The 24,724-nt window shown below is 42.6% G+C and overlaps 1 protein-coding gene across 11 annotated transcripts in view; it reads right to left on the minus strand.

Annotated features, from left to right (window-relative positions):
• The window catches only part of SH3KBP1 (SH3 domain containing kinase binding protein 1), a 339,617-nt gene that overhangs the window by 194,162 nt on the left and 120,731 nt on the right, over positions 1-24,724 (minus strand). For all 11 annotated transcript variants that reach the window (XM_038586998.1, XM_038586995.1, XM_038586997.1 and 8 more), the window contains one exon: positions 3,889-4,012. In XM_038586998.1, coding sequence (XP_038442926.1) covers positions 3,889-4,012 — 124 coding nt within the window. The remainder of the gene's footprint in view (positions 1-3,888; positions 4,013-24,724) is intronic.

Raw genomic sequence — 24,724 nt, forward strand, 5'->3', positions numbered from 1 at the left:
CATAAAGCCAACCAGAAACCCGCGGAGTGGCTTCACATTCAGAATGACAGCAGTAAATTAGAGACATATCCCCATCTTGCGATAAAAAGGATTTAAGAAATGTACACCACTTTCTTAACATTTCCCAAGGGACACAACAGACTGTAAGGGCTTGCAGGCAAGCCTGGCTGGTAGTGTTCCTCTAGTCCTTCCATCTGTCCCAGCACCAAGCAGAGGGCCAGGCCTGCAGTGGCACACTATAAACGTGTGCAATTAAACGCTCGTTAGGATCCATGTAAAAGTGAGGAATGAACAATATTCTAAATCGTAGGCAGCAGGAGGGGTTCTGAGAAAGGCAGCTTCCCCATGAGGTCTGCTAGCGATGCAAAAACCGAGGAACTAGAGCCCCGAAACAGAAGCTGGGCCTTACAGAGGCCAGTGTGGTATTGATTACAGCCTGGACACTGAACCCATCACATAAATAAAGTTGGTTGGGAAACCACTCTGAGATGAGACCCAACGATTTTGTCTTTCCTTTAATTGAAGTAGAAATGAACAAAATCCTCCTTGCTGATTTTCAAGTATGTACTGGATGAATTTGCTGTTAATTGTTAAAATGTCCATTTTGTTCAGTTTGGCTTTTAACTGTAAGGTTTGAACATTAAAAAAAAAATCCTCCAGATATCAATATTCCAATTTGGGAGTTGCGCATCATTCTTCTATATGGGTTTAATGAAAGAAGGAACAAAAGAATAAATCCTCCTCAGGAGGAAACAGACCACCTTTTTCTGTCTGGTTCATGAGAACATCATTTGGCTCCCAGAAGAATTTTCAGATTTTCTGGCTACACTTTGTCAACATTCTGGAGTCTGGGATAACTTCAGGATATGTAACATCCACGCTGCAAGCATGAATGAAAAATGACTTCTTACTCCTTGGGAAAAGCTTGTTTTAAACAGAAATCTCCTTCACTGTGACTCGGGTAAAGCCCAGAGAAATGGCTAGGTGTGGGAGCAGATACTAATGTCCTTGCAGCCCTAATGCCTAGAATATAGCTGATGGCTGCCAGGCTGTCTGGAGGAACTCTTCTCTCTCTCAATTTCACTCCATCTTTTTCTCAAACGAAAAGCACAATGGAGTCACTCCAGTACCTCCCTAAATCAACTCTGTAGAGATCTGCAAAGGTTCAAGTTGAGAACTGAAACTAATCTGTCCCCAAACTGTTTGCATGGTCCTGGCCTTTTCTCAAGGCTATTATAGTAGCTTCCTTCAAACCTAGGGTGGCTCTTGACCTCATACAAGGGCCTGGGGAGGACAAGCTTGTTCCACACTGTGAGGTACTATAACCCACTTGCCATTGCTGCAAAGTGAGGCATGTCCCCAAACCATTGGCCACAACTGGGCAAACTTCTTCAGCTAAGTCTTTCTCAAGTTTGGGACCCAGTGAAGTAGTTCAATTTCAGCCTCATAACAGAAATAGATTTTGATCTTTATTTATTAAAAGAAAAAGAATTTGTGTTAATTCTCTTAAATTCTCACAGGGTCCAAGGCTGAATCACAAGGTGGACTCATATACCTGAAGAAGGATCCCATGTTAATGAAACAAAGCAGCCTGTTACTAAACTCTGAAAGTAATTTTCCTCCATAACAACAGCAACAGACAAAAACATCAAGAGATTTCTAGGGACAAAGCTTGGTGAAAACAAAGAGAAGGAGAAGACTTGGGTCATTTACAATAACTCATAAAACTTGAAGAATTAGTTGGATGGAAGTGTTTACAAGTAACTAGAATCATCCCCAGATTTAGCCTCTGATCCTTGTTTTAAGGGGGAAAAAAGTGGTTTTTCATTGATTTGGGGTGGGAAAAAAATGTAGCTTTTGAGCTCAGCACAATGAACTATTTATCTGGCCTGACAAGGCCAATCAATCCACCCCGCTGTTTATTATAAGGAGTAGTAGGATACTGTTAGTATGGACGGGTGGGGGCAGGGCCAAACATAGTGCTGGCCCTCCGTACACAATGCTTCCCTTCAACTGGAAATTGATGTTTGGTCCAGGTGACCTGAGGGTCAGTGTGAAGCCTGGGACAAAACGGAGATGGTATTTTATGTGCTTCATATTTACAGCATGTCTCCATGTGTTAAGGTCTCAGAGCCACTGGCAGATTCATTATATAAAATACCCGAGAGTAAAAGGTTGGTCACCATCGGGTTTTGGGCCTAAGGCGAAGATTTAAGAAAGGAACGGCACTCCATATGCACCCCTGTTCTGTACCTTTTTCTGGATCATGAAAAATCCCATGGAGGACCTCAGAGGTCAGAGTTTTAGATGCAAAGAGGCAATTATCAGAAAAGTTGGAATCCTTCTTTCATTTAAAGTTCTCAGGTAATTTTTATCAAACTCATCTGGATAATTACCTTAATTCCTTAACTTAATTAATTCCTTATCTTGTTAAGTCAATTAATTACCTTAATTCTCTTATTTACCTTACAAAAAGCAGGGCTGGCAGGAGGAGCCTTGCCACTGATCATGTTGCGTGTACTTTCCTGACTCACTGACCCAAGAAGCACGAGGAGGAACGAGAGGGGCTCAGGAAAGCAAGCAAGGTTTGGGAATATAGAAAGACACACTGACTCCTTGCTCTCTGAAACTATCTATAAGGGCAGGCCTCAGGAGCTCTGGAACTTATTTGCAAGAACGAAGGAGGCACTTGGCCGGGACGACTATAGTTTCACAGCAAAATCTGCTTAATTCTTAAAATGGGAAATCCCCTGCATTGGTAGGATGGGATTTAAAAAAAAAAGAAAACAAGAAAAGAAAGAAAATCCTATAGCTGCTAACCAGCGTGGGCCTCCAGCCAATACTTAATCTGAATAATTCAAAAAGGGAAATGTAACCCAGGGCAGCTGGAGGGGGTAGAGGAAGAAGCAGGAAGGAAGAGAGACACAAAGCTAATGTCTCGAGCACTATGATCAATGGACAGTTTATTGGACAAATTCTTATGCTGTCTAAATTTTATGAAAGATTAGCTGTTCTTCCCTGTGGTTATGTAAACTTGCCTTCTTTTTTCTTTTTAATGGAACTCTTTGCTAATACATTTCCTGCTCCTGCTTTTGAACAGCTCTATATTTCTCTTTAAGGAAGTAATAAGCCCGTGAAAAGCCTGCAGCTGAATGCTAACCTACCATGGGCACGCTCAGTATGAGCCCTGTCCGATGCACAGTGAGGGCAGGGGCAGGAAAAACTGAGGAAATCTAGTGCGACCACAGTAGAGGTGAGTCGAGTCCTCTCTGCAACCTTACATTCTCTCTCCTATCATTTCAAACAACGATGTCACAAAGGAGGGATACGGGAGAAAACAAAACCACCACGAGCTAATACCTGAAAATCTGCCTTGAGATCTCAAAACAGGGAAATGAGATGGTTAAAGTTCTCTTGGTTAGAGGGATGTATGAGCTATATCTTTGCACATACTGCCTCCTAAACCAAGAGAGACAAGGTCTGTGTTTGGGAACCCAGCAGGTAGAGAAAGAGACCCTGATAAAGCCTGCCCTTAAATTAAAAAGAGAGCATGGCCAGACACGCATAGCTCAGCCTGCAACATAGCATTCTCTAAAGTCATCTTTCATCCATAAAAATAGATATGGAAGTGAAAGCTAATGTCCTAGAAAAATCATCATTTACAAATTTAGTCTACTTTCTTATTGTAAAAAAACTGTACTAGTTCCCTTGATTATAGTTATTACATTGTTACTCGCCCTGTGTGTGCATGTGTGTGTCCAAATTTATACGAAAACCAAAAGGACAAATGCCATTCAATTTTTTAGCAATTCAGAATTTGAAACTTTACCCAATAGCTTCCAGTTTGGGTTTGTGTGTGGGGAGGGGGCTTGTTCTTTTTTTCCATACCTCTCTTGTTGGTTCTTAGAATTGTTTCAGATGATAGCAAAGCATTTCCACTGGACACTTCGTGCATGGGCTTTTCTGGAGCTTTGCTGGAGAGAGGGTCTTTCTTCATTTCTTTCTTTATTTCCTGTGAGGATAAAAGAAAAACAAGACTGTTGTTTGAAATTTTTAAAATGGCTCTTTGGCTATTTTAAGCTTCAGCTTTCTGGAAATGAACTCTAATGACCTCAACTCAGTATAACATGGTGTTTGAAAAATACTATTTCCTATGTTGCTGTAGCTTGTTTTCCTTACATTTATTACTGGAGCACCTGGTCCTGTAAAGTAAAATGATGTCCAATATGGTGACATGACCTATGTGACTATGGCCATTCCAAGTGACTAGAAAGAGAATGAATGATACTGAAGGCCACCACACAGCTCGAAGTGACAGCCTGTCCTACTTTTTGAACAATGAAAAGTTTTGGCCAAGCAAAGTCACCACCTAAAAGCCTTTTGGTTTCAATCTTTCCCAACAGGGGTTTAGAGAAATATATTCCCATATCACCATTGGTTCACAATTATGCTAAACCCCAAAGAAGGTGATTTAAGTTCATTTACAGTCATCAAGTCCCTCTGGCTTTCTTTAACTCCTGACAAAGAAAAATGTAAGAATGACAAACAGAAATAAAGACCATCATTCTAGGCCAAAGGGTCAGCAAATGACAGCCCACCACATATTTTTATAAATAAAAGTTTCATTACAACACAACCACCTTCATCTGCTTAAGTATTTTCTAGGGCTGCTATGACAGCAGACCTAAGTATTTGGAACAGAGATCAAAGCATAAAACACCTGGCCCTTTATGGACAAAGTTTGCTCTAGGTGGTCTCTTATCAAAGACCCATTAAGATACAAAATTTAGGGGCACCTGGGTGACTCAGTTAAGTGTCTGCCTTTGGCTCAGGTCATGATCCCAGGATCCTGGGATTGAGCCCTGAGTCAGGCTCCACACTCAGCCGGGGTGAGGGGGTGCCTGTCCCTCCCCCTGCTCATGTGCTCTCTCTCTCTCTCTCTCTCAAATAAATAAAATCTTTTTTAAAAGATACAGAAATTTAAAAAAAGATTTTATTTATTTATTCATGAGAGACACAGAGAGAGAAAGGCAGAGACACAGGCAGAGGGAGAAGCAGGCTCCATGCAGGGAACCCGATGTGGGACTCGATCCCAGGTCTCCAGGATCACGCCCTGGGCTGAAGGCGGCGCTAAACCACCGAGCCACCAGGGCTGCCCAAAGACATAGAATTTTTTGTTTGTTTGTTTGGAAGTAGGCTCTTTATTTATTCATGAGACACACACAAAGAGAGAGAGAGAGAGAGAGGCAGAGACACAGGCAGAGGGAGAAGCAGGCTCCATGCAGGGAGCCCGACGTGGGACTCGATCCCGGGTCTCCCGGATCATGCCCTGGGCCGAAGGTGGCGCTAAACCACTGAGCCACCCAGGCTGCCCAGATATAGAATTTTAAAAACTGATGGCTGATACAATTACTTCAAATTACTCTAATAATTTACATAATTATTTTTGAAAGCGTCAATAGCCCAAAATGATAGAAACTCACAAATTGCAGGTCTGGAGCGGAGGGTTTCTGGGCTTGTCTGAAACCATGACTAATTATACCAACGTGGGAAAAAGGGAAAACTAAGGGGATAGACCCAGAGCATGGCTGAGTAGCAGGAAGAGCTCAAGGACAAGAGATGTGTTCTTTGGGAAGAACATGGGGCAGGAAATGGGGACGGGCTCCTTCTATAGAATAAACATGAAGACAGCAAATTTGGTAGGGGGCTGAGATTCAGCCTGGGCAGAGGGCAGAGGCAGAAAGAAAGGAACAAAAGCTTGTCAAAACATAGCCACTGGGCAGCAGCTTCCTATAATACACCCGGGTGTTAGTTACCATATCCAATTCCCCAATTGCTGGCTCAGTTCACAACATCCTCGCCCTCCCTCACCAGGGCCCCACCGGAAATCAGCAACTGTGGCTGGCACTTTGCTGGGTTGAGAGTTTCAGCTGGCGTCCCAGGCCAACCCAGCACAAAGCTGTGTGCATGTGTGTGTATGTACACGGACTCCCACCTCAGCAGCCACGGCACCTGCTAGAACAGCAGTTGCTGGGGGTTTCTGTAGCCTCACAGGCAGATGGCATCAGGGGACAATCTGCAAACATTGCCCGCCTGAGCCACATGACGGGATGCTTTCTTGGTGATGGCTGCCAGGCTGCTATGGCTTGAGAAGTAAAGAAAAACAAGCCACCATGGGTGCTCATTCCCCAGAGGTTGCTTCTTTGGGGGCAGAACAGTTGCTCAAACCTCCCATTCCACTGCAGTGTGGATGTGACTACGCACACACAAGTTTCCCAGCTGGACACAACGTAACATGGCGATACAACATCCAAGGTCACCAGGGACCAATTCGGGGAAATTCAGTAGGTTGTGGGCAACTTGTCAAGCATTTGCTCGCACTAACCACTAAAGGCACGCAGTTGGGGAAGCGTGAGAGAGGGACAAATGTTTGAGAGACTGGAGGGATCACTAGAGAGAACTTTAGAAGCTGTGATTGGTTTTGGTTTTTGTCTTTAAGTAATCTCTACATCCAGCGTGGGGCTCAAACTCAAGACCCCAAGATCAAGAGTCACACACTCCAGTGACTGAGCCATCCAGGTGCCCCTAGAAGCTGTGATTGTTAAGAATACCCAAACCCAAGGCTTCAGAACAGCACCTCGCAAGTTTGGAAGGAATGACCTGATCGAGCAGGTGCTTAAGGGCTAAAACAGCAATACCAAAGAGTTTGGTTCATAAATCCCAGATTCCATTGACTCCGCCAATGATTGTTTATATTTGCCACACACAGAAGCCTAACAATGACCAGATTTCTTAAGTTCCTTCTTAGATGGAAGCAGGGAGGAGACAAAAAATATGCCCCATATTTTTCCAGAGAAACCAAACACACAGGTATGGCAGTGCACTGGCACAATATCCAGGTACACCAGGCTCAATGCATTCTCCCACCAACTCAAAACCTTCCCTCTGACCTGCCTCTTTTCTGGAAGGGAGAGGAGCTATCTTGCTTGAGAGCCCATCATCTACTCACTTACCCAAGCTGGAAAACTCAGTGTTAACCCCCATGCCTCACCAGTCACCCAGTTGGGCTTTATCTAGTTCCTCGACCTCTCAGTTCTCTCCATTCCTCCTATGCTGTCTTAAAACCATGAACACCAGGCAAAGAACTTGAAGAGATGTTTCTCCTAAAAGATATACATCTGGCTAACAAGCACATGACCAGATACCCAACATCATTAGTCACTAGGGAAACATAAATCAAAACCATAATGAAGTACTCCTTCATACCCACTAAAATGGCTAGAATTTTTATTTTATTATTTTTATTTTTTAAAGATTTTATTTATTTATTTATTCATGAAAGATAGAGAGAGAGAGAAAGGCAGAGACATAGGTAGAGGGAGAAGCAGGCTCCTCAAGGGGAGCCCGATGTGGGACTCGATCCTGGGACTGCAGGATCACGCCCTGAGCCGAAGGCAGACGCTCAACCACTGAGCCACCCAGGCACCCATTAGAATTTTTTTTAGAAAGGAAAATAGTGTTGATGAGGCTGTGGAAGAATTGGAACCCTTGTGCACCACTGGCAGGAATGGAAAGTGGTGCAGCCCCTGTGGAAAACAGTACGGTGGTTCCTCAGAGTTACACAGAGAACCACTGTGTGACCAAGCAATTCTACTCCTAGGTATATACCCTAAAATACTGAAATCGAGGACTTAAAGAGATACTTGTATGCCAACATTTACTGCAGCATTATTCTTGGTAGACAAAAGGTGGAAACAACCTAAGTATCCATCAACAGATGAATGGACGAACAAATGTGGTCTATCCATACAAAAGAATATTATTCAGCCTCAAAAAAGAATCAAGTTTTGAGACCTGCTACAACATGAATAAGGCTAGAAACCATTATGCTAAGTGAAATAAGCCAAACATAAAAGGACAAATATTGTATGATTCCACTTACATAATGCAGCTAGACTAGGCAAATTCATAGAAACACTGGAGGTTACCAGGGAGTGGGAAGGGGGGATGAGAGTCAATGTTTAATGATTACAAAGTTCCTGTTTGGGGTGACCAAAACGTTTTAGATAGAGATAAGGATAACGTACAACATCGTTAATGTGGCTAATGCCACTGAACTGTACATTTTGAATGGTTAAAATGGCAACTTTCACGTTATATGTATTTTACCACAAGAAAACATACACAGGAACACCAGCTAACACGGGTGTGCTTGTCACATGCCGAAGCTGCTCTCAGAGCTGCACCTGGATGGCAACATGGAGCCTGCACGACTATCCCATTCACCAGTGACACACACACCAAGACGTGCAGCACCAAGAGAGCCTGCCATACAGCAGCCAGAATCGGAACCCAACCCACCTCACTTCAGAGCGCATCTCTCAACCACTGTTCCCAAGTCCTGCTGGAGTGGCAATAATGTTTCCCTGCCTCTGGCCTCTCCCCTCCCAGGTCAGCCTCTACATTGCCACAAGAGACACTCTCCAAAAACAAATATATGCTCTTGTCACTCCCCTACTGAAATCGCCCAGTTACTTCCAAAAGACCACAGGATAAACCCTTTCATTTAAAAACTTGTTAAACTGCATAGCAAGCCACACATCCCTGTGTACTGCTAGCTCAAACTATCCGACATGCATGCTGGCCCCACAGTGCCCATTACCATGCAAATGGAACATGGGGAGTGCACTTCTCTAACAACACCTCGACTTTTACAGGCATCTGATGTCATGGACTCCTATTGGTAGGCTCTAAAAATAGGTGACGATGCTGGTAATGACACAAGCTTACACAGGCAAAGGCTCAGAGAAATTATAGTGTTTTAGCAGATATTTTTTCACTTGCTCCTCATGGTAGCACTGTCATTATGCTATTGAAAAAAAAGAAATAAAACCCTGATTCTTCCAGACTGATATATTTTTGCGTTCAAGAATCGTGAGACCCAGTCAGAGAGGACGCAAGAGCAGCCAAAGGCCACAAAGCTAGTAAAGGCATAGTGGGCCATGGGACCCAACTCTGGGCCTTCTGGCCAGGGCTCTCTTGCTACACTTCACCTCCAAGGAAGAACTAGTGCTATGGCTATAGAGCGGAGATTCAAAATCACCACACCCATGGCTCCAGTGGGAATCTTCACTTCCCTCCATAGCTAAAGAATATAAGGTACTACTTTATCCACAAATGCACCAGTCCTTGAAGTTCTTTCTCATCCACACATGAAAGCTCTTTGCTGCAGGGGAGGGTGCACTTGGCACTGGAATAACTTCTGCCTGCCCACAGCTGCCAGCATCTGGTTACCTGGAGCTCTCCGAGGTTCTGATCCAGATCATGGGACTCTGGATTTCCTGGCTCTGAATGTTCCCAGCCCCCAACCTTCAATTTTCACTTTCTAACACTAGGCCTATATTTTTCACCATTGTTAAGAACCTGGATCCTACCATTCCAGTGGTAGAGGCCACACCCTAGGCCAGAACTGTGGGCCATGGGGGCTTACAGAAATTTATACATCCCCACATATATAAATCAGCAATGACTGTGCTTGCTTTAAAACACTACAAAATCATCAGGGTATCGGCAAACCTCTTTAGGAGGTAAAGGAAACCCAACCTCACTTTATCCCAAATCTGATGCCTCAACAGTGGAAACTCATCATGTACAGTAAAACTGAGGCCATCAGTAAGATATCGATGCTGTGATAACACTTGAGCCATGTCACAAGGGCAATGTGAGTGAAGAGACAGGAGAACTTATATTCCTGCTTCCCAAAGCACTAAGCTGATCAGAGCCCAAGATGGCTCACCCACATCTGGAGGCCAAAAAGCCCCGATAATGCCACTCTAGCAAAAATTTGCCATGACGCATTTAGCAGCCTGCAAACAACAGCCTCACTGAGCAAACGCATAATTTGTACACAACTGGGAACTAGACTAGCATAGTCTGCTTTGTGATAAGTGGAGTTGCCTGGATGTGGCTGGCTGCTGAGCTAAGCTGGCTTTCCCTCTTTTCTCCTCAGCCTCCCCATCCATTACATACTATCCAGGTGCTGGGGGGGTTGGTTTGGTTGAACCTTAACTTCTTTCTATTAACCAAAATACTCCACAGTGAAACACCAGTGAAGGTCCAGTCTGGGGTCCCTCCCTCCTCTCATCCTGCCAGCAACCTTGACACAAGTAAAGACACAAGCTTCACATTAAGTGGGGAGAATGATGGTGCAAGTCCAACAAAACAAAAAACAATTAGTGCTGGCATTATCATTTATTAGGTGGGTGACCTTGGGGATGATACTGAAAGCCTCTAAGCAGCTGCTTTGTCATCTCTAAAAAGAAGTCTAATGCTAAATGCTTTGGCACCATCACAGAGGTGTCTTCAGGGTCAAAGAGTAAATTGGGGAGTGGTATATAGATTGATGACTTCTTGTCATTATTAACGTCATCATTAAATAGCAAGTGCTGTAAAAAAGAATACTACCTAACAAAACAGATGAACTCCACCATCAGGATGTTGAGTGAAAGAAGCCAGGCTGAGAAGATCACATGCTGTATGATTCTGTTAATGTGGAGTGGAACAACAGGCACAGCTTATCAATGGAGATAAGCTTCCCACCTGCCCCTGGGAAGGTAATGACAGGGAGGATGAAGAGGTTCTATAATCCGGTCTGGGTGATGGCTGCACAGGTGCATACACACCTACAACTTCTTCGAACTCTGTTCATGTATAAGATTTCCACACTTCACTGTATGCTATTTCCACTTCAAGTAACAATATGAATGCTTAAGCCAGAAGACAACAGATTCATTTAAAGTGAAATGTGCCAGTATTTCATCCTAGAAGGTCAAAAACATGAAAAGCATCTCAGGGGAAAGCTTTCTGGGATTGACGTTAAGGGGACCAGTGGTCAGAATGTGCCAGATGCTCCTTACCAAGTGGGTGAACCAAGGGGTGACTTATCCAACTGTCACAATCAGCTGAGTGGATCTTCTCCCTCCACGGGGTCCTTCCTCTCCACCTCAGCTGCTTTCCCCACATCTTAAAATATTTCCTTCTCTCCTGCCACCAACAGTACAGGCACATGGAGCAGGCTGGTGCCATTGACACCAGGGAAGGGGAGCTCATGATGCCTTGCCCTATAGAAAATGCTGGTCCTGGGCTTCCCTCTACATTAGAGTGAGGCTGGGCAGGGTTCCCTCAGCTCAGGATAGAAGCAGAGCAGAGGAGAAAAGAAATCATTCATCAGCCTGCCCTGAAACCTGGTCTGTTTCTTTCGGCAGGTAAGGCTCCCTTTAGGGCCAGGTGTGGCTGCGGCATCACAGCTGTGCCCCCTATGCTTAGTTCATGGAAAACCTTTTTGCAAAATTACCACTGGCAGGAGATAAAAGGAAATCATTAAAACAAACCCTTACACCAAATCTACTGCAAGAGAATTTTGAATAGATACAGAATTCTAAAATAGCACATTGCCCCCATCCCCCACAAGCATAATCCCTTCCTGCCTGCCCCCCACATAAAAGGCAAATTTGAGGAGCTGCTACCCCATGAACATCGCATGCTTGCAGAGACTGCTTTCCCAGCATTTGGCTCCCTTCAGAAAGGGCTAGTCAATCTCAAAACACCTGGGAAGACACAGCAAGTATTTTGAAAGCAATAGGAGAGCACCAGGGGAGCTTCAGCTATAAGATCCTATTTCTCTAAAAAGATATCTCTCATTATCACAATTCTAAAAAATACCCATGCTGTTGAACTATGAGACACACCAACCTCACTAGAAATATTTCTAAAAAACACACACAAAAAACATCTGAAGTAAATATGGCAACATATGAGGATTTGATAAATGAGAGGTGTGGACACACTGGTGTTTGCTATTCAGTTTCTGTCTTTTTCTAATGCCTGAAATATTTCATAATTTCCCCTAAAAATTACATAGTGAAACCACACCAATGGCTTTCTTATATTTAACAAAGTATGTTGCCACTTAGAAAAGTGCTCTGACAATATCATCATAGATTGACCTACAATATTTTCAGCTCAAAGCTAACAAGTTTTTTTTTTAAGTAACAGGATACCGACTGTCATGTTTCTATGTAAATTTTCAACTACATATTTGTACTATCATACATTTGCAGTATTATCTCCCAAGAATCACTGATAACACAAGCCCAGGCAAGAAGCTCTTGACCAATAGGATGGGAATAAATGCTGTGAGGAGCTCAGGAAGTGCTACAGGCTGGACAAAGATAACAATAGCTACCTTCATGTCCCAAAGAGGTAACATAGCTTCCTGATACATGCGCAGTGAGGTTACCTGCATGATAGTTGGTGCCTTTATATCTGCCCATGCCCTGCTAAACATCTAGATTATTACCAGTGGATCAAAGGGTGTCAATACCAACCAGCTGTTTGGAGATGCTTTAGTAAGCACTTAATAACTATCTGTCAAATGAATGGCCAATTTAGCAGTGTTATGGGTAGGACACCCATTACAGATGAAGGGTATTATTTCCAATGCAGTCCAAAGCTATGACAACATGGAAATCTGTATCATCCTTCCAATGACCCAGCTGGCGTTCACTGGATCACAACCAACTTCTCACCTAGCAGGATGCAGATCTGGCTTAAGAATAGTAGAAAAGGGGCAGCCCGGGTGGCTCAGTGGTTTAGCACCGTTTTCAGCCCATGGCATGATCCTGGGGACCTGGGATCGAGTCCCACGTAAGGCTCCCCACATGGAGCCTGCTTCTGTCTCTGCCTCTCTCTCTCTATCTCTTATGAATAATAATAATAAAAAAAAAGAGAAGTAGGAAGGGACGCCTGGGTGGCTCAGTGGTTGAGCGTCTGCCTTTGGCTCAGGGGCATGATCCCCAAGTCCCGGGATCGAGTCCCACAACAGGCTTCCTGCGGGAAGCCTGCTTCTCTCTCTGCCTATGTCTCTGCCTCTCTCTCTCTCTCTCTCTCTCTCTCTCTCTGTCTATCATGAATAAATAAAAAAATTTTTTTAAAAGAGTAGGAAGAAGATACAGTAAGAAAATTCACACAGTACCTCATCTTCCTTAAACAAGCAATATCTATTTCTTTATTAGACTGGGAATGTTAGACATTCAAAATAAATCTACTCATTCAAAAATGAAGCCTTAAAAGCACTAGAAGAAAATATGAGAGAAATATTTTATGATCTCGGAGTGGGAAAGACTATTTGACACTCTGCCACAGAATCCAGAAGCTGTAAAAGAAAGGACTGATAAATTACAGAAAACTGCAAAATAGACAAAACAAGAATAAAAGAAAATTCATCAACAAGATTCCAAGTGGGGGAATGTTGCCTGTTAGAATACCTTCTACAAAGTGTCAGAAAGAGATCAATAACCCAACAAAAAAGAGCAAAGGACAAATCATAGGGAAAAAAATGACTCAAACCCAGGGAAAGATGCTTAACCACACTCATAAGAAAAATGCAAATTATGGCAGGATTCATTTGACAATATCTGCGCAGTGCTCACTGGACAGAAAGACCTGAATCCTTTTGTCTGTGTCCTCATTCTAAAAGTGTAACATTTATACCCACTGTTGTACCATGTTCATACCAGTCTTCTCTAGGATCTGGCTCCTCACACAGTACTGTCTGTTCTCACAGTGTGTAGTGTAGTGCCCAGCACACAGCTGCTATCCATGCAAAGAGTAGTAAGTATAGAGAGCAATAAGCACAAAACTCTCCAGAAGTTAATAGTCTAGAAAGACAGGGATGTATTTAATTTTTACTATAATTACTATAACTTTTACTATAATAAATTTTTTGTATTAAATACATAAAGATTCTCAATGGATCTCTCTGATACCCAGTGAATTTATTAACACTACTGATGTTAAAAATCGGTTTTTTTCATCTGTCTGATTGGCAACCATCAAAACAATATAATTTTAGCTAGGTGTAGAGAAAGATACCCTCTCACACTCTCCAATGACAGTATAAATTGATATATAAATCAAGACAACCTCTGTGGGAAGCAACATGGCAATTACCTATCAAAAATTTAAATGCCTATACCTTTTGACTCAATATTTCCACTCCTAGGAATTTAAACTACAAGTATACTTGCACACGTGCAAAATGGTGTATGTACAAGGTTAATCATTACAACACTACTTAAATCAGCAAGACTGAAATGTAAATGAATATCAGTAGAGAACTGGTTACATGAATTATAGTAAAGCCATCCCATGCAACTCTCTCCAAGAATGAGGCAGGTCTCTAAGTACCAATAAGGATAATCGCTAAGATACGTTGCTAGGTAAAAAAGCCTAATAAGGTATGCTAGCATTTCTGCAAAAGTGTGCACGTGCCTCACTGTGTAATACAGAACAAATTGATAACTGAGACTTCCTCCAGGAAGGGGAACAGGGTGGCCAAGAGACAGGGAGAGCATACATTTATTTTGTCCCTTTTAATTGGTACCATATGCCTGTGTTAGCCATGCAACTTGAATTTAAAATGTAATCATTGAGGGGTATCTGGGTGGCTCAGTCAGTTAAGCATCTGCCTTTGGCTCAAATCATGATTCCAGGGTCCTGGGATCGAGCCCCACACCAGGCTCCATGCTCAGCCTGCTTCTCCCTCTCCCTCTGCCTTTCCCCCTGCTTGTGCTCTCGTGCTCTCTTGCTCTAAGTAAATAAAATCTTCTTAAAAATAAATAAAAAGTAATCATTGAAATTTATTATTTCCCAATCATTAGACTATTGACTGCTATGTTTTCTGCAAACAAAGAAGAAGATGCCACTGCCCCCTCATATAGTTCAGTTACATCTTTTCCACTGCTAGTGTTATTGATTCCAGTGTTGCTGGGTCCCAACATATGAGCAGATACAAAGCTTAAAAGAAAGCCCTCAGTCCGTCTATTTTACCAAGCAGGGGAGATAAGAAAGTTAAGACATGGAGAAAATCACACCAGGCCCAATAATCCATTGTTTTTTCCAATAATATGATGTAAAATTCAAAATTTTGGAAATATAAGTATAACCAATGGCATGACAACCCAGAAAAAAAATGCATATAAAAAAGGCAATACTGAACCTTATTTGTAGTTTTGTCATAGGCAGAATACAGTTCACTTTGGTACCCAGAGTATAAGACTTAAACAGTGTGGGCTTGGCTAATTATGCTCAAAAAGGTTAATTATATGATCTCAAATTGAGCTCCCTGAAGGGTGGGCACTTTCTCCAACAGCCTCTTCTGGAAAAATGTATAAATGTTCCTGATGACATCATACCCACTCCATGAGACATAGGGATTGTTGGATCACGTGCTAGGTGCTAGGTAAACAGCCTGCTCTTGGAGATAAAAGAAGGGCCATCCAGGTCTAACAGCCATTTCTGCCATCATTTCAACAGCTTTGATGAAGAGCCCCAGCTCCTGCGGCCCCTGGTGGGAATCCCTGTCACAGTACTGACCCCTGTACTCTATCTAGGTCTCTCTCGGCTACTCTGTGAGGGCCTCAGGGGAAAGGAAGAGGTCTCAGTCATCTTTCATCCCCAGACGCTCAAAAAATGGTGGCCATTATCATGAGCTCTATCATTCTTCTAACAGATATTTGAGTGCCTACTTATGTGCCAGCTATAAATGGCAGCAGTACATGTGTCTCAGAGTGAATTTTCAGTCACAACTGCTTCTAAGACTAATAAGCTAATGGAGAAAATGTAAATACACTAGGATCTCTTACAGATAAACAGAAACTGAATCTATTCTTCATTTCCCTAGATCTAAAAACTACGGAATTCACTTGCAACTGTTAAGAGAATACCATAAGTAAGGTACTATTCTAAGGGTTTGCATGGAGTAACTCGTTTAACACTCACAGCCACACTGAGAGGTAGGGAGCATTATTATCTCTCTTCGACAGATGGGGAAGTGGGTCCCAGGAGGGGGCAACAGAGTAAAAGAGCAGACCTAGGATGGAGGACTGAGACGGGGGCAGTCCTGTGGCCAAGCCTGCACTCCCTGAGGTCACACCACACCCCACTTATATGGGTATGCTCTCTTCACTTGCTCAGAAAGGCCAACTTCCATAAACTGCCATTTAAAAGAAGAGAGACAAGGAAATATGACAATAGAATAGACTTTAGGAAGCGAGCAGGGTGAAGACCAATGATTTGAAAGCCACTCCCAAGGAAAGAAATTCTTGGATTTTCAACAAAAAAGCACCTGTTTACTGGTTGTTGAAAGAATGTTTACATATATTTCCATCCCGGATAACTCGATTGTCAAGAATAAATTATTCCAAGCCCATGACAAAACAATGCCATTTCATGCTCATTTCCTGATTAAAGCTTTTAGACAGCTGGGCATTTTCATTTCTCAGAGCTGTAGGGAGCTATGCAAATTTCCACACAGCAGCTCCAAGATCATTAATCTAAGGAAAGCATGTGCCAACAGAATACCAGATTTTATATTGTTTCAGTAAAGAAGAGGAGGGGCAGGTTAATCTAATTACCCTATGTGTGGTCACCTGACTATGGTTAACAAAAAGATCAAATGCTAAACTGTGCAATCAGCAGAAAACGGCTAAGTAATGAGGCATTTCAGATCACAAAAGGAGCGGGAAGAGGGGGTGAAAGTCTTGCATTGCTTGGAACTAGATACTGGAGCAATAAAAATCATCATACTGAGCTCATATGAATGATAGGCAGAGCATTTTAATTATCGCAAGGAACTAGAAGCATAACTATAAACAGTCTCTGTCTCACACTCCCATACATGCTCACACACATGCACAGTCAATAAGACTGGAAGATACTTCTAGCAAAGAATGGCTAACTAGAGCTGAAGTGCTCAGGAAGCAGACACAGGCGGGCACTCATAATTAGACTTGCCCTGTATCCATAACCATGCGTTTGGGACTTATCACTCAGTGCAAACTACAGCTAATTCTCCTTCCAGTAAGGAGCAGCTGGGTTTGGAAAGGTAGCAGCACTGGCTCCCACAACTGGTTCTTCAGTTTAGGTTCCAGCCCTGGCGGTGCAGAGGGTGTGACCATGGTGCCTCACTTCTGTTGGTCATGAAATGGGCGATTAGTATATTTTGAAGACTGAATGAGATCTTGTGGATGAAGGCCCAGCCTCTGGGTCCCGGAGGTGTCAGGCTTCATCAGCAGGAGTGGGAGCCCCACCTGCCAATAGACACAAGCCAGGCCCTGAGGAGTGGTGAGTATTAAAAGGGAGAAACTTCCCAGTGTCCAACTCCTACTGCAGTTGGTCTAACAGAAGTCTCAAAAAATTTACTCCCATCACTCTTTCTGAGAAAGGTACTAGAGGGTGTGATCCACCAAATCCAGTGAGAAAAATAAAAGAGGGAAGGAGCCATGAGCCAGGGCAGTCAGTAACGAAACAGAGGTGGTAAGAATTTCCTGGCTGACTTCTGGGCAGTAGCTTCAAGAGCAACCAGTTCAGGTTGGAAGGTGCTGGTATTTCTGTGGGGGATGGGGGTGGATTAAGAGGCATTTTACAGAGTTGTTTATTTCAAGGTATGAAAAGATTTGCACGTCCTGAGATAACTCAACAAAGAATTGTCATCTGTAGGAAAAACAGGAAGTCATATAAAAGAATATTATAGTCTTGCTTCAATACCCAATATCAACATTGCTATAGTAATGAAAACATTAAATATAGATTAGACCAAAACCTGAGATGCAAGCATATAGAGAAGATGGGGTAAGGCTGGGGGTGGGTGGCATAAGTGAGCTGAGATCCTTAACTACCATAGCAGGTAACAGATAATATCTAGAATTGACAAACCAAGAGACAGCAGCACATGCATATTATACAGAAGTACAGCAGCGAATACTAGAGGCAAGAGCTTGAACTGAAAAGTGATCACCTCTTAAAAGACAAGGACATGAGAAGGGACAGAACTGCTGGATCCTCATACGTCTTCTAATACTATACTTTTTTTTATTGGAGTTCCATTTGCCAACATATAATATCACACCCAGTGCTCATCCCATCCAGTGCCCCCCCTCAATGCCTGTCACCCAGTCACCCCATCCCCCCACCCACCTCCCCTCCACCATCCCTTGTTCGTTTCCCAGAGTTAGGAGTCTCTCCTGTTCTGTCACCCTTTTTGATATTTCCCACTTATTTTCTCACTATATGTATTTGTAATATATGCCTCCATATCACTTTGATCTTGAACACTAGTCATTCTAAAGGCATACATGCTTGCTCCACAAAACAGCAAAAGAAGATATAAAGCAGAAGGTAAAAGTACATCCAATCCCCAGTGAAATCCCAGGCCTGTTACCCTAGGAACTATTAATGAGCCGTGTGTGTGTGTGTGTGTGTGTGTGTGTGTGTGTGTGTGTTTGTCTACTTGTTCTTAACACAAATGGACTCATACAAGATGTAGTGTTTTGCATCTTGCTTTCTTCCATTTGGTGATGTGTCTTGGACATCTTCTCCTTTCAGAGCTCTGCCCCACTTCCCCATGGCTGCAGAATCCAACTGTAGGATTTGCCAGTATCAGATTGGGTGATTTGGTTGTGCAGGCAAGATTTCAGAACTAGGAAGTCTGACCAATGAGAACCACCCAGATTAAAGAGCACGACTAAGTCAGAGCTGAGGGTAGGGGAGGGCTGGCCAGGAAAATGAGGGGATCGGAGCAGAGCAGAGACAGCTCCTCAGGGACATGTGGCTACTGCCTCTGCCTTCCACTCCCCTAGACGAACGCATGGCCTTGCTGGATTTGGAGGCTGGGTCACGAACCATGGGAGCTGCATGTTTCTCACCATACCATGAACAGAAGCACACCAGCTGTCATCGCTGGCTCTTCTGGAATGCTGATGGAGCAAACCCATGGCACAGCAGAATCTCCGCTGCTTTGTAGACCAGTGGGATCCAGGGGCGGAGATGGTGGCATGAAACACACGCTGCTATATACTTCATCTGCGCCTGCCCTGAGGCCATCCCGCTACTGCTAAATTTGTGTGTCCTTGGCTAAATGGATAATTTACTATACTCTGGGGCTGGAAAGGAACAGTCCTCTCCCCTGCAGAGGGAGTCCTCAGCAATTAGAAACACTACAGTGACCATCACTGGGTCTCTAACTCTGCACGTATACACGTGTGTCACTGGGGGACAAATTCTGAAAGTGAAATTTCTTGATCTCACTTTGCAGTCTTGGTACGTCCTTACTTTTAGCAGACAAACAAGATTAGCCTCCGAACAGTTTCTCCCCATTATGCTCCCACTAACAACATGAACGAGTGCCGACTTGTCCGTATTCTGTATCTTTAAATTTCTTAATTTTTGCCAATCTGATAACAGAGAATGGAATCTAATTTACATTTCTTTAATCAGCACAAATGAAGGTTGATCAGGCTTTCACATGCTTACCATCTACTTGGCTTTCTTTTCCGGTGATGGGCCTGCTCTGCCCTTTGTCAGTTTCACCACGAAGCACTTTGCCTCTTTCCCTTTCAGTTCTAAGCGCTCCCTGATTATTAAACGATTGTCCCTTGGTCTCTCATATGTTGGAGCGTTTCCCCTGTTCGTCATTTGTCTACTTACTCTATCCATCCTATTTCTTTCCATCCAGAAGCTTCTAAATTTTTTTGGCAAAATCTACTCTTTTCCCTGAGGTCTTCGTCTTAGAGGTGTGACATGATTAGAAAGGCCTTGTCCACTGAAAGATTTTTAAAAGAACACTATTTTTTTTCTAATGACTTTATGGCAAAGGTTAATGCATAATACTGGAAGGCCTCTCCCTTCCCACCTTGATCCCCCAAAGAAGAAAGAAATATCCCAAAGCTCAGCTTAGAATAACTCATTCCTGGGGCCCCAGGCTGGCTCAGTGGGTAGAGCATGTGACTCTTGACCATGGGGTTGTAGGTTTGAGCCCCACGTGGATAGAGATTACTTAAAAATAAAATCTTAAAAAAAAAAAAAAATAGGGCAGCCCCGGTGGCGCAGCGGTTTAGCGCCGCCTGCAGCCCAGGATGTGATCCTGGAGACCCAGGATCGAGTCCCATGTCGGGCTTCCTGCACGGAGCCTGCTTCTCCCTCTGCCTGTCTCTGCCTCTCTCTCGCTCTCTCTGAATAAATAAATAAATAAACCTTTAAAAAAATAACTCCTTCTGGGAAGTACAAAGCCCTGATTTTGGGTGCCCAGTTTCCAAAGCTTAGGATTGAAGCTGACGAAGTATTTTCTAGTGGGAAACTGCCCAGTGATAGCAGCTGAGGCAGGAGTCTTCATTTGTGCCTGGAAATATCTGCCTTTATATAGCATTAACAGACTAAAGATAAATAATAGTCATTAATAGATTAACAGGTGATAAAACTGAAACTCCCTACCCATTAAATAACAGCTACCCACTCTAGCCTCTTCCCAGCTCCTGGTAACTAACCACTACCCTAACTTTCTGTCTCTCCGTCTCACTACTCCAGGTATCTCATATAAATGAAATCATACAGTATCTTCCTTTTTTGTGACAGGCTTATCTTGCTTAGCATAAGGTCTTCAGGATTCATCCATGTTGTAGCGTGTGTCAGGATTTTCTTCCTTTTTAAGGCTGAATAATATTCTATCGTATGTATATACATTTTGTTCATTCATCCATTACCAGACACTTGGGCTGCTTCCACCGTTTGGCTACTGTGAATAATGCTCCTACGAACGTGGATGTACAAATATCTTTTTGAAACCATGCTTTCTATTCTTTTGAATGTAGAATTGCTGGATCATATGGTAGTTCTGTTTTTTACTTTTTGAGGACCCTCCATACTGTTTTCCATAGTGGCTACACCAGTTTCCATTCCCACCAACAGTGCACGAAGGTTCCAATTTCTCTACATCCTTGCCAACACTTGTTATTTTCCGTGTTGTGTTGTGTTTTGTTTTTGTAGTAGCCATTCTAATGGGAGTGAGGTGATATCTTGCTGTGGTTTTGATTTGCATTTCCCTGATGATGAGTGATGCTGAGCATCTTTTCATGTGCTTGTTTACCGGCAGTAAATCTTTGTTGGTGCGATGTCTCTTTAGGTCCTTTGCCCACTTTTAATCAGGTTGTTTTTTTGTTCTTATTGTTAAGTTACAGGGGTTATTATTCTGATACATGATTTATAGATTCTTTCTCCTATTTCATTGTCTTTTCACTCTATTTATTGTGTCTTTTGATGCACAGGACTTTTTGATTCTGATGTACTCTGACTTAGCTATTTTGATTTTTGTTGCCTGTAATGCCTCCTCTTCACAAGGACCCTGGTGATTATCAAACTTCCTATCTTAAGAGCCTTAACTTAAGCAAAGCTGCAAAATCCCTTTTGCCACATACCCTATCTGTAACATACTTCATGGGCCCTGGGGATTAGCATGTGGACATCTTTGGGGAGCCAGATTCAGCCTAGTTAGTTCATCTTTAAAATGAGAATAATGGTGACATCTAACCCAAGGGTTATTGTGACAACTAAATAAAACAAACTCTGAACAGAGCTTAGAGCAGTATGTGGCCCGTGGTAAATGGGAGTGATCACGACAGCACGATAACCAAGTGTTATAGGAGACAAGAGTGTGGCAAAGGTACTGGTAAGAGCAGAAGCTGGGGGCATTTATACCACTGGGGAGAATGAAATGTCTTCCCAAAAGGGAAAACATACCAGTTTGGTGATAAGAAATGAGTAGGGTTTCGAGGGTCTGAAAGGGGAGGCCAGAAGGAAGAATTCTGAATTTTCTTCCACATTCTTACATTGGCACTCACATCTCAGAAATCTTTCCCAAGAAGCCACATCTGCTTTCAGACAGTAACCGCGAGGTGATTTTTTCCCCTTTATTTATAAGGAAACACACTCAGCTGAATCTGAGTCTCTCTTTAATAAACAATTCAAAAACTTTTTCCCAGCAAATTATTTTTAGAGTAGAAAGGGATTTTTTTAAAAAAGAAGCAGCAGCAGCTCATATTTATAAAATTTGTCCTCAAAGTTTAAAAATAGATCTAAAAATCTGATGACAGCCCTGCCCCATCCTCACCCATCAGCACCAGAAAGAGAGACAAAGCATGCCTTGAGACTCTGGATTTTTAAAATGTAGCCTTGGCTTATCTCTTCTCCTTGGAATGTTCACAGTAAATAGCAGGTGGACAGAATAATGAAGGAAAATAATCGCTATTGATGTTAGTCACATTGTTCCTTTCCTACATGCTGGGATGCTGCAATAATTAACTGGTGGAGATGTAGAACAACTTCTCAACCTGCGCTGGTCCTCTCCTGGTAGACCTACTCCCCGCCCCCATACCAGCAGAGTGGCTTAGCTTCAGCTCCCCCAGAGTTTGGCCAGTTCTGACTTGGAGGTTAATTTGCTCAGAACCCAGAGCACACTGGGGAGCACCACAAATGAGTGGTGTGGCTTCGGGTCACAGGCAGGAGATGTGCTAATAACAATGCACTGCACTGGTATCAGTTTTCCCAAAAATCAAACACACAACATGCAGACACACAAAACACACACACAAGCTGCAATTTGCGAGATTTTTACCCAGCCACAAACACAGATGAAGAGGATCACAGGATTTACTATCATTCTGAGCTATCTTGTTGCTCAATGTCCCATTTGGGTCAGTCAGCTATAACCACCCCAGCTCAACAACGAGAGGCACACCTCAAAGGTTAAATACAGAAAGGGCACGCCAGTGATTCTGTTTTAAGACTCTGATATGCTGAAGGGAAAACAAGCAAACAAACCACACAGTAATACCTGGGGTTCGATCAAAATTAACAGCATCAGTTTGTAATTCATACCCTGCCTTATAAATGAGACATGTAAATCAATACATGTTATCCACAACCTCAGTAACCACTCAGGGTGAAGCTAAAATCCATCTAATGTGACTGACTCAGCCACAGAACCAAACAGCATGTACCATGGGCATTCCTGGACACACCAAGCAATTTTGGCTGGCATTTGTCTCAGAGCTTAGATAGTATGAGCAAAGAACTGAGTTCTCCTTGAAGGAAAAGAAACATACAAAATACTCATTTGTGGTGTCTGTTTGGGAGAAATAGAATATGCTGAGTTTTCAGAATGAAATGGATGTTCACAATAGGAAGACTGAAATGAAGTCAGTCAAAATTTTCCAAGACTGATCCCCAATTCTGCATTTGGGGATGAGTAATCCGATGGTCTGATTTATGAGTCAACATATGAGTAAATTAACTACTGAAGATGTTTCCTAGATCCACAAAAACCTGCAACTATTGGAGGTATTTAGGTTGAAAAGAAAGAGAAGGGGTGGGGAAAAAAAAAAAAGAAAAGAAAAGAAAGAGAACACAGAATGCCTGGGTGGCTCAGTGGTTGAGCGTCTGCCTTCAGCTCAGGTCGTGATCCCAGAGTCCTGGGATCAAGCCCGGCATCAGGCTCCCTCCAGGGAGCCTTCTTTTCCCGTTGCCTGTGTCTCTGCCTCTCTCTGTGTGTCTCTCATGAATAAATAAATAAAATCTTTAAAAAAAAAGAAAGAGAACTTTTCTTTTTTAGTTTTTATTTATTTTTAATAAATTTATTTTTTATTGGTGTTCAATTTGTTAACGTATAGAATAACACCCAGTGCTCATCCCATCAAGTGCCCACCTCAGTGCCCGTCACCCAGTCACCCCCACCCCCCGCCCACCTCCCCTTCCACTACCCCTAGTTCATTGCCCAGAGTTAGCAGTCAAGAAAGAGAACTTGACATTCTGCATCTCGTTTTCCTGTCTGCCTAAGTGCAGCACCTAAGTTCAGTAAGTGTTGAACTTACTGTTTTTGATTAGTAAGAGCCATGTAACGTTTCTTATCTTGAAATAGTGAAATCTCCTGAGAAGTCAAAAGAGGTTTTCCACTTTATTTATAAGGGCATATCAAATGATATTATTTTAAAGCTGCATTGTGACTTATTTTCATGGCAAATACTCACCACATGTTTTTCTCCTTTTCAAATCAATATTATTATTGATTTAGCATCACTTGGCAAATGGATAGGAAAAAAAAAAGTCAACTACTTTCCAGGCACTGACACCCAAAGCTACCGGGCTCTTTGTAAGGCTGCTGTCACTCATGACATAAGTGCCAAAAAGCACATGGAGCACATTGTGTTTTTTTCAAGTAGAAGATATTTAATGCAGTGTGCGTTCATAATAAGCCAAAAGATAGTACTTACACATTCCAGTTTGGGTACCAGAATAATAAAGATAAGTAAAACCCTAGAAATGTCTCCAAACATAATGTAACTCTTGGCTTTAACCTTCTCTCTAACAAATATTATGGAGCATTTCTAAATAGCAGATAAGACATCCAATATGATATAATCAGAGATCGAAATCCAGAGTTTTTTTTATCCTTTCCAAGTTCTCATGTTGAAATCTGACTACGAGAAATCTGCCCACAATCATCTCCCAATTCAAATGTATACATACAGCACAGACCAAGGGCTTTTACCCTAGGATTCATGAACAAACACCTAAATTTTAAAATGGGCAAAAGTTATGAATAGATAGTTCACCAAAGAAGAACTACACATCTATGGTCAACAGATATGTGAAAATATAAATTTGGTAGTAACCAGAGATGTAAATATCAAACAATAACACATGGCAGGACACACTGAATTTGTATTTATTTATTTATTTTTTTTTTTTTCCACACTGAGTTTTTAAAAGAGAGTCTACCAAGGGAAAGAGAGATGGAACCTTCTCCTAATCTACTGATAGCAGTTCAAGTCGGCAG

This window comes from Canis lupus, chromosome X (assembly GCF_011100685.1).
Source record: "Canis lupus familiaris isolate Mischka breed German Shepherd chromosome X, alternate assembly UU_Cfam_GSD_1.0, whole genome shotgun sequence".
Lineage (NCBI taxonomy): Eukaryota > Metazoa > Chordata > Mammalia > Carnivora > Canidae > Canis > Canis lupus.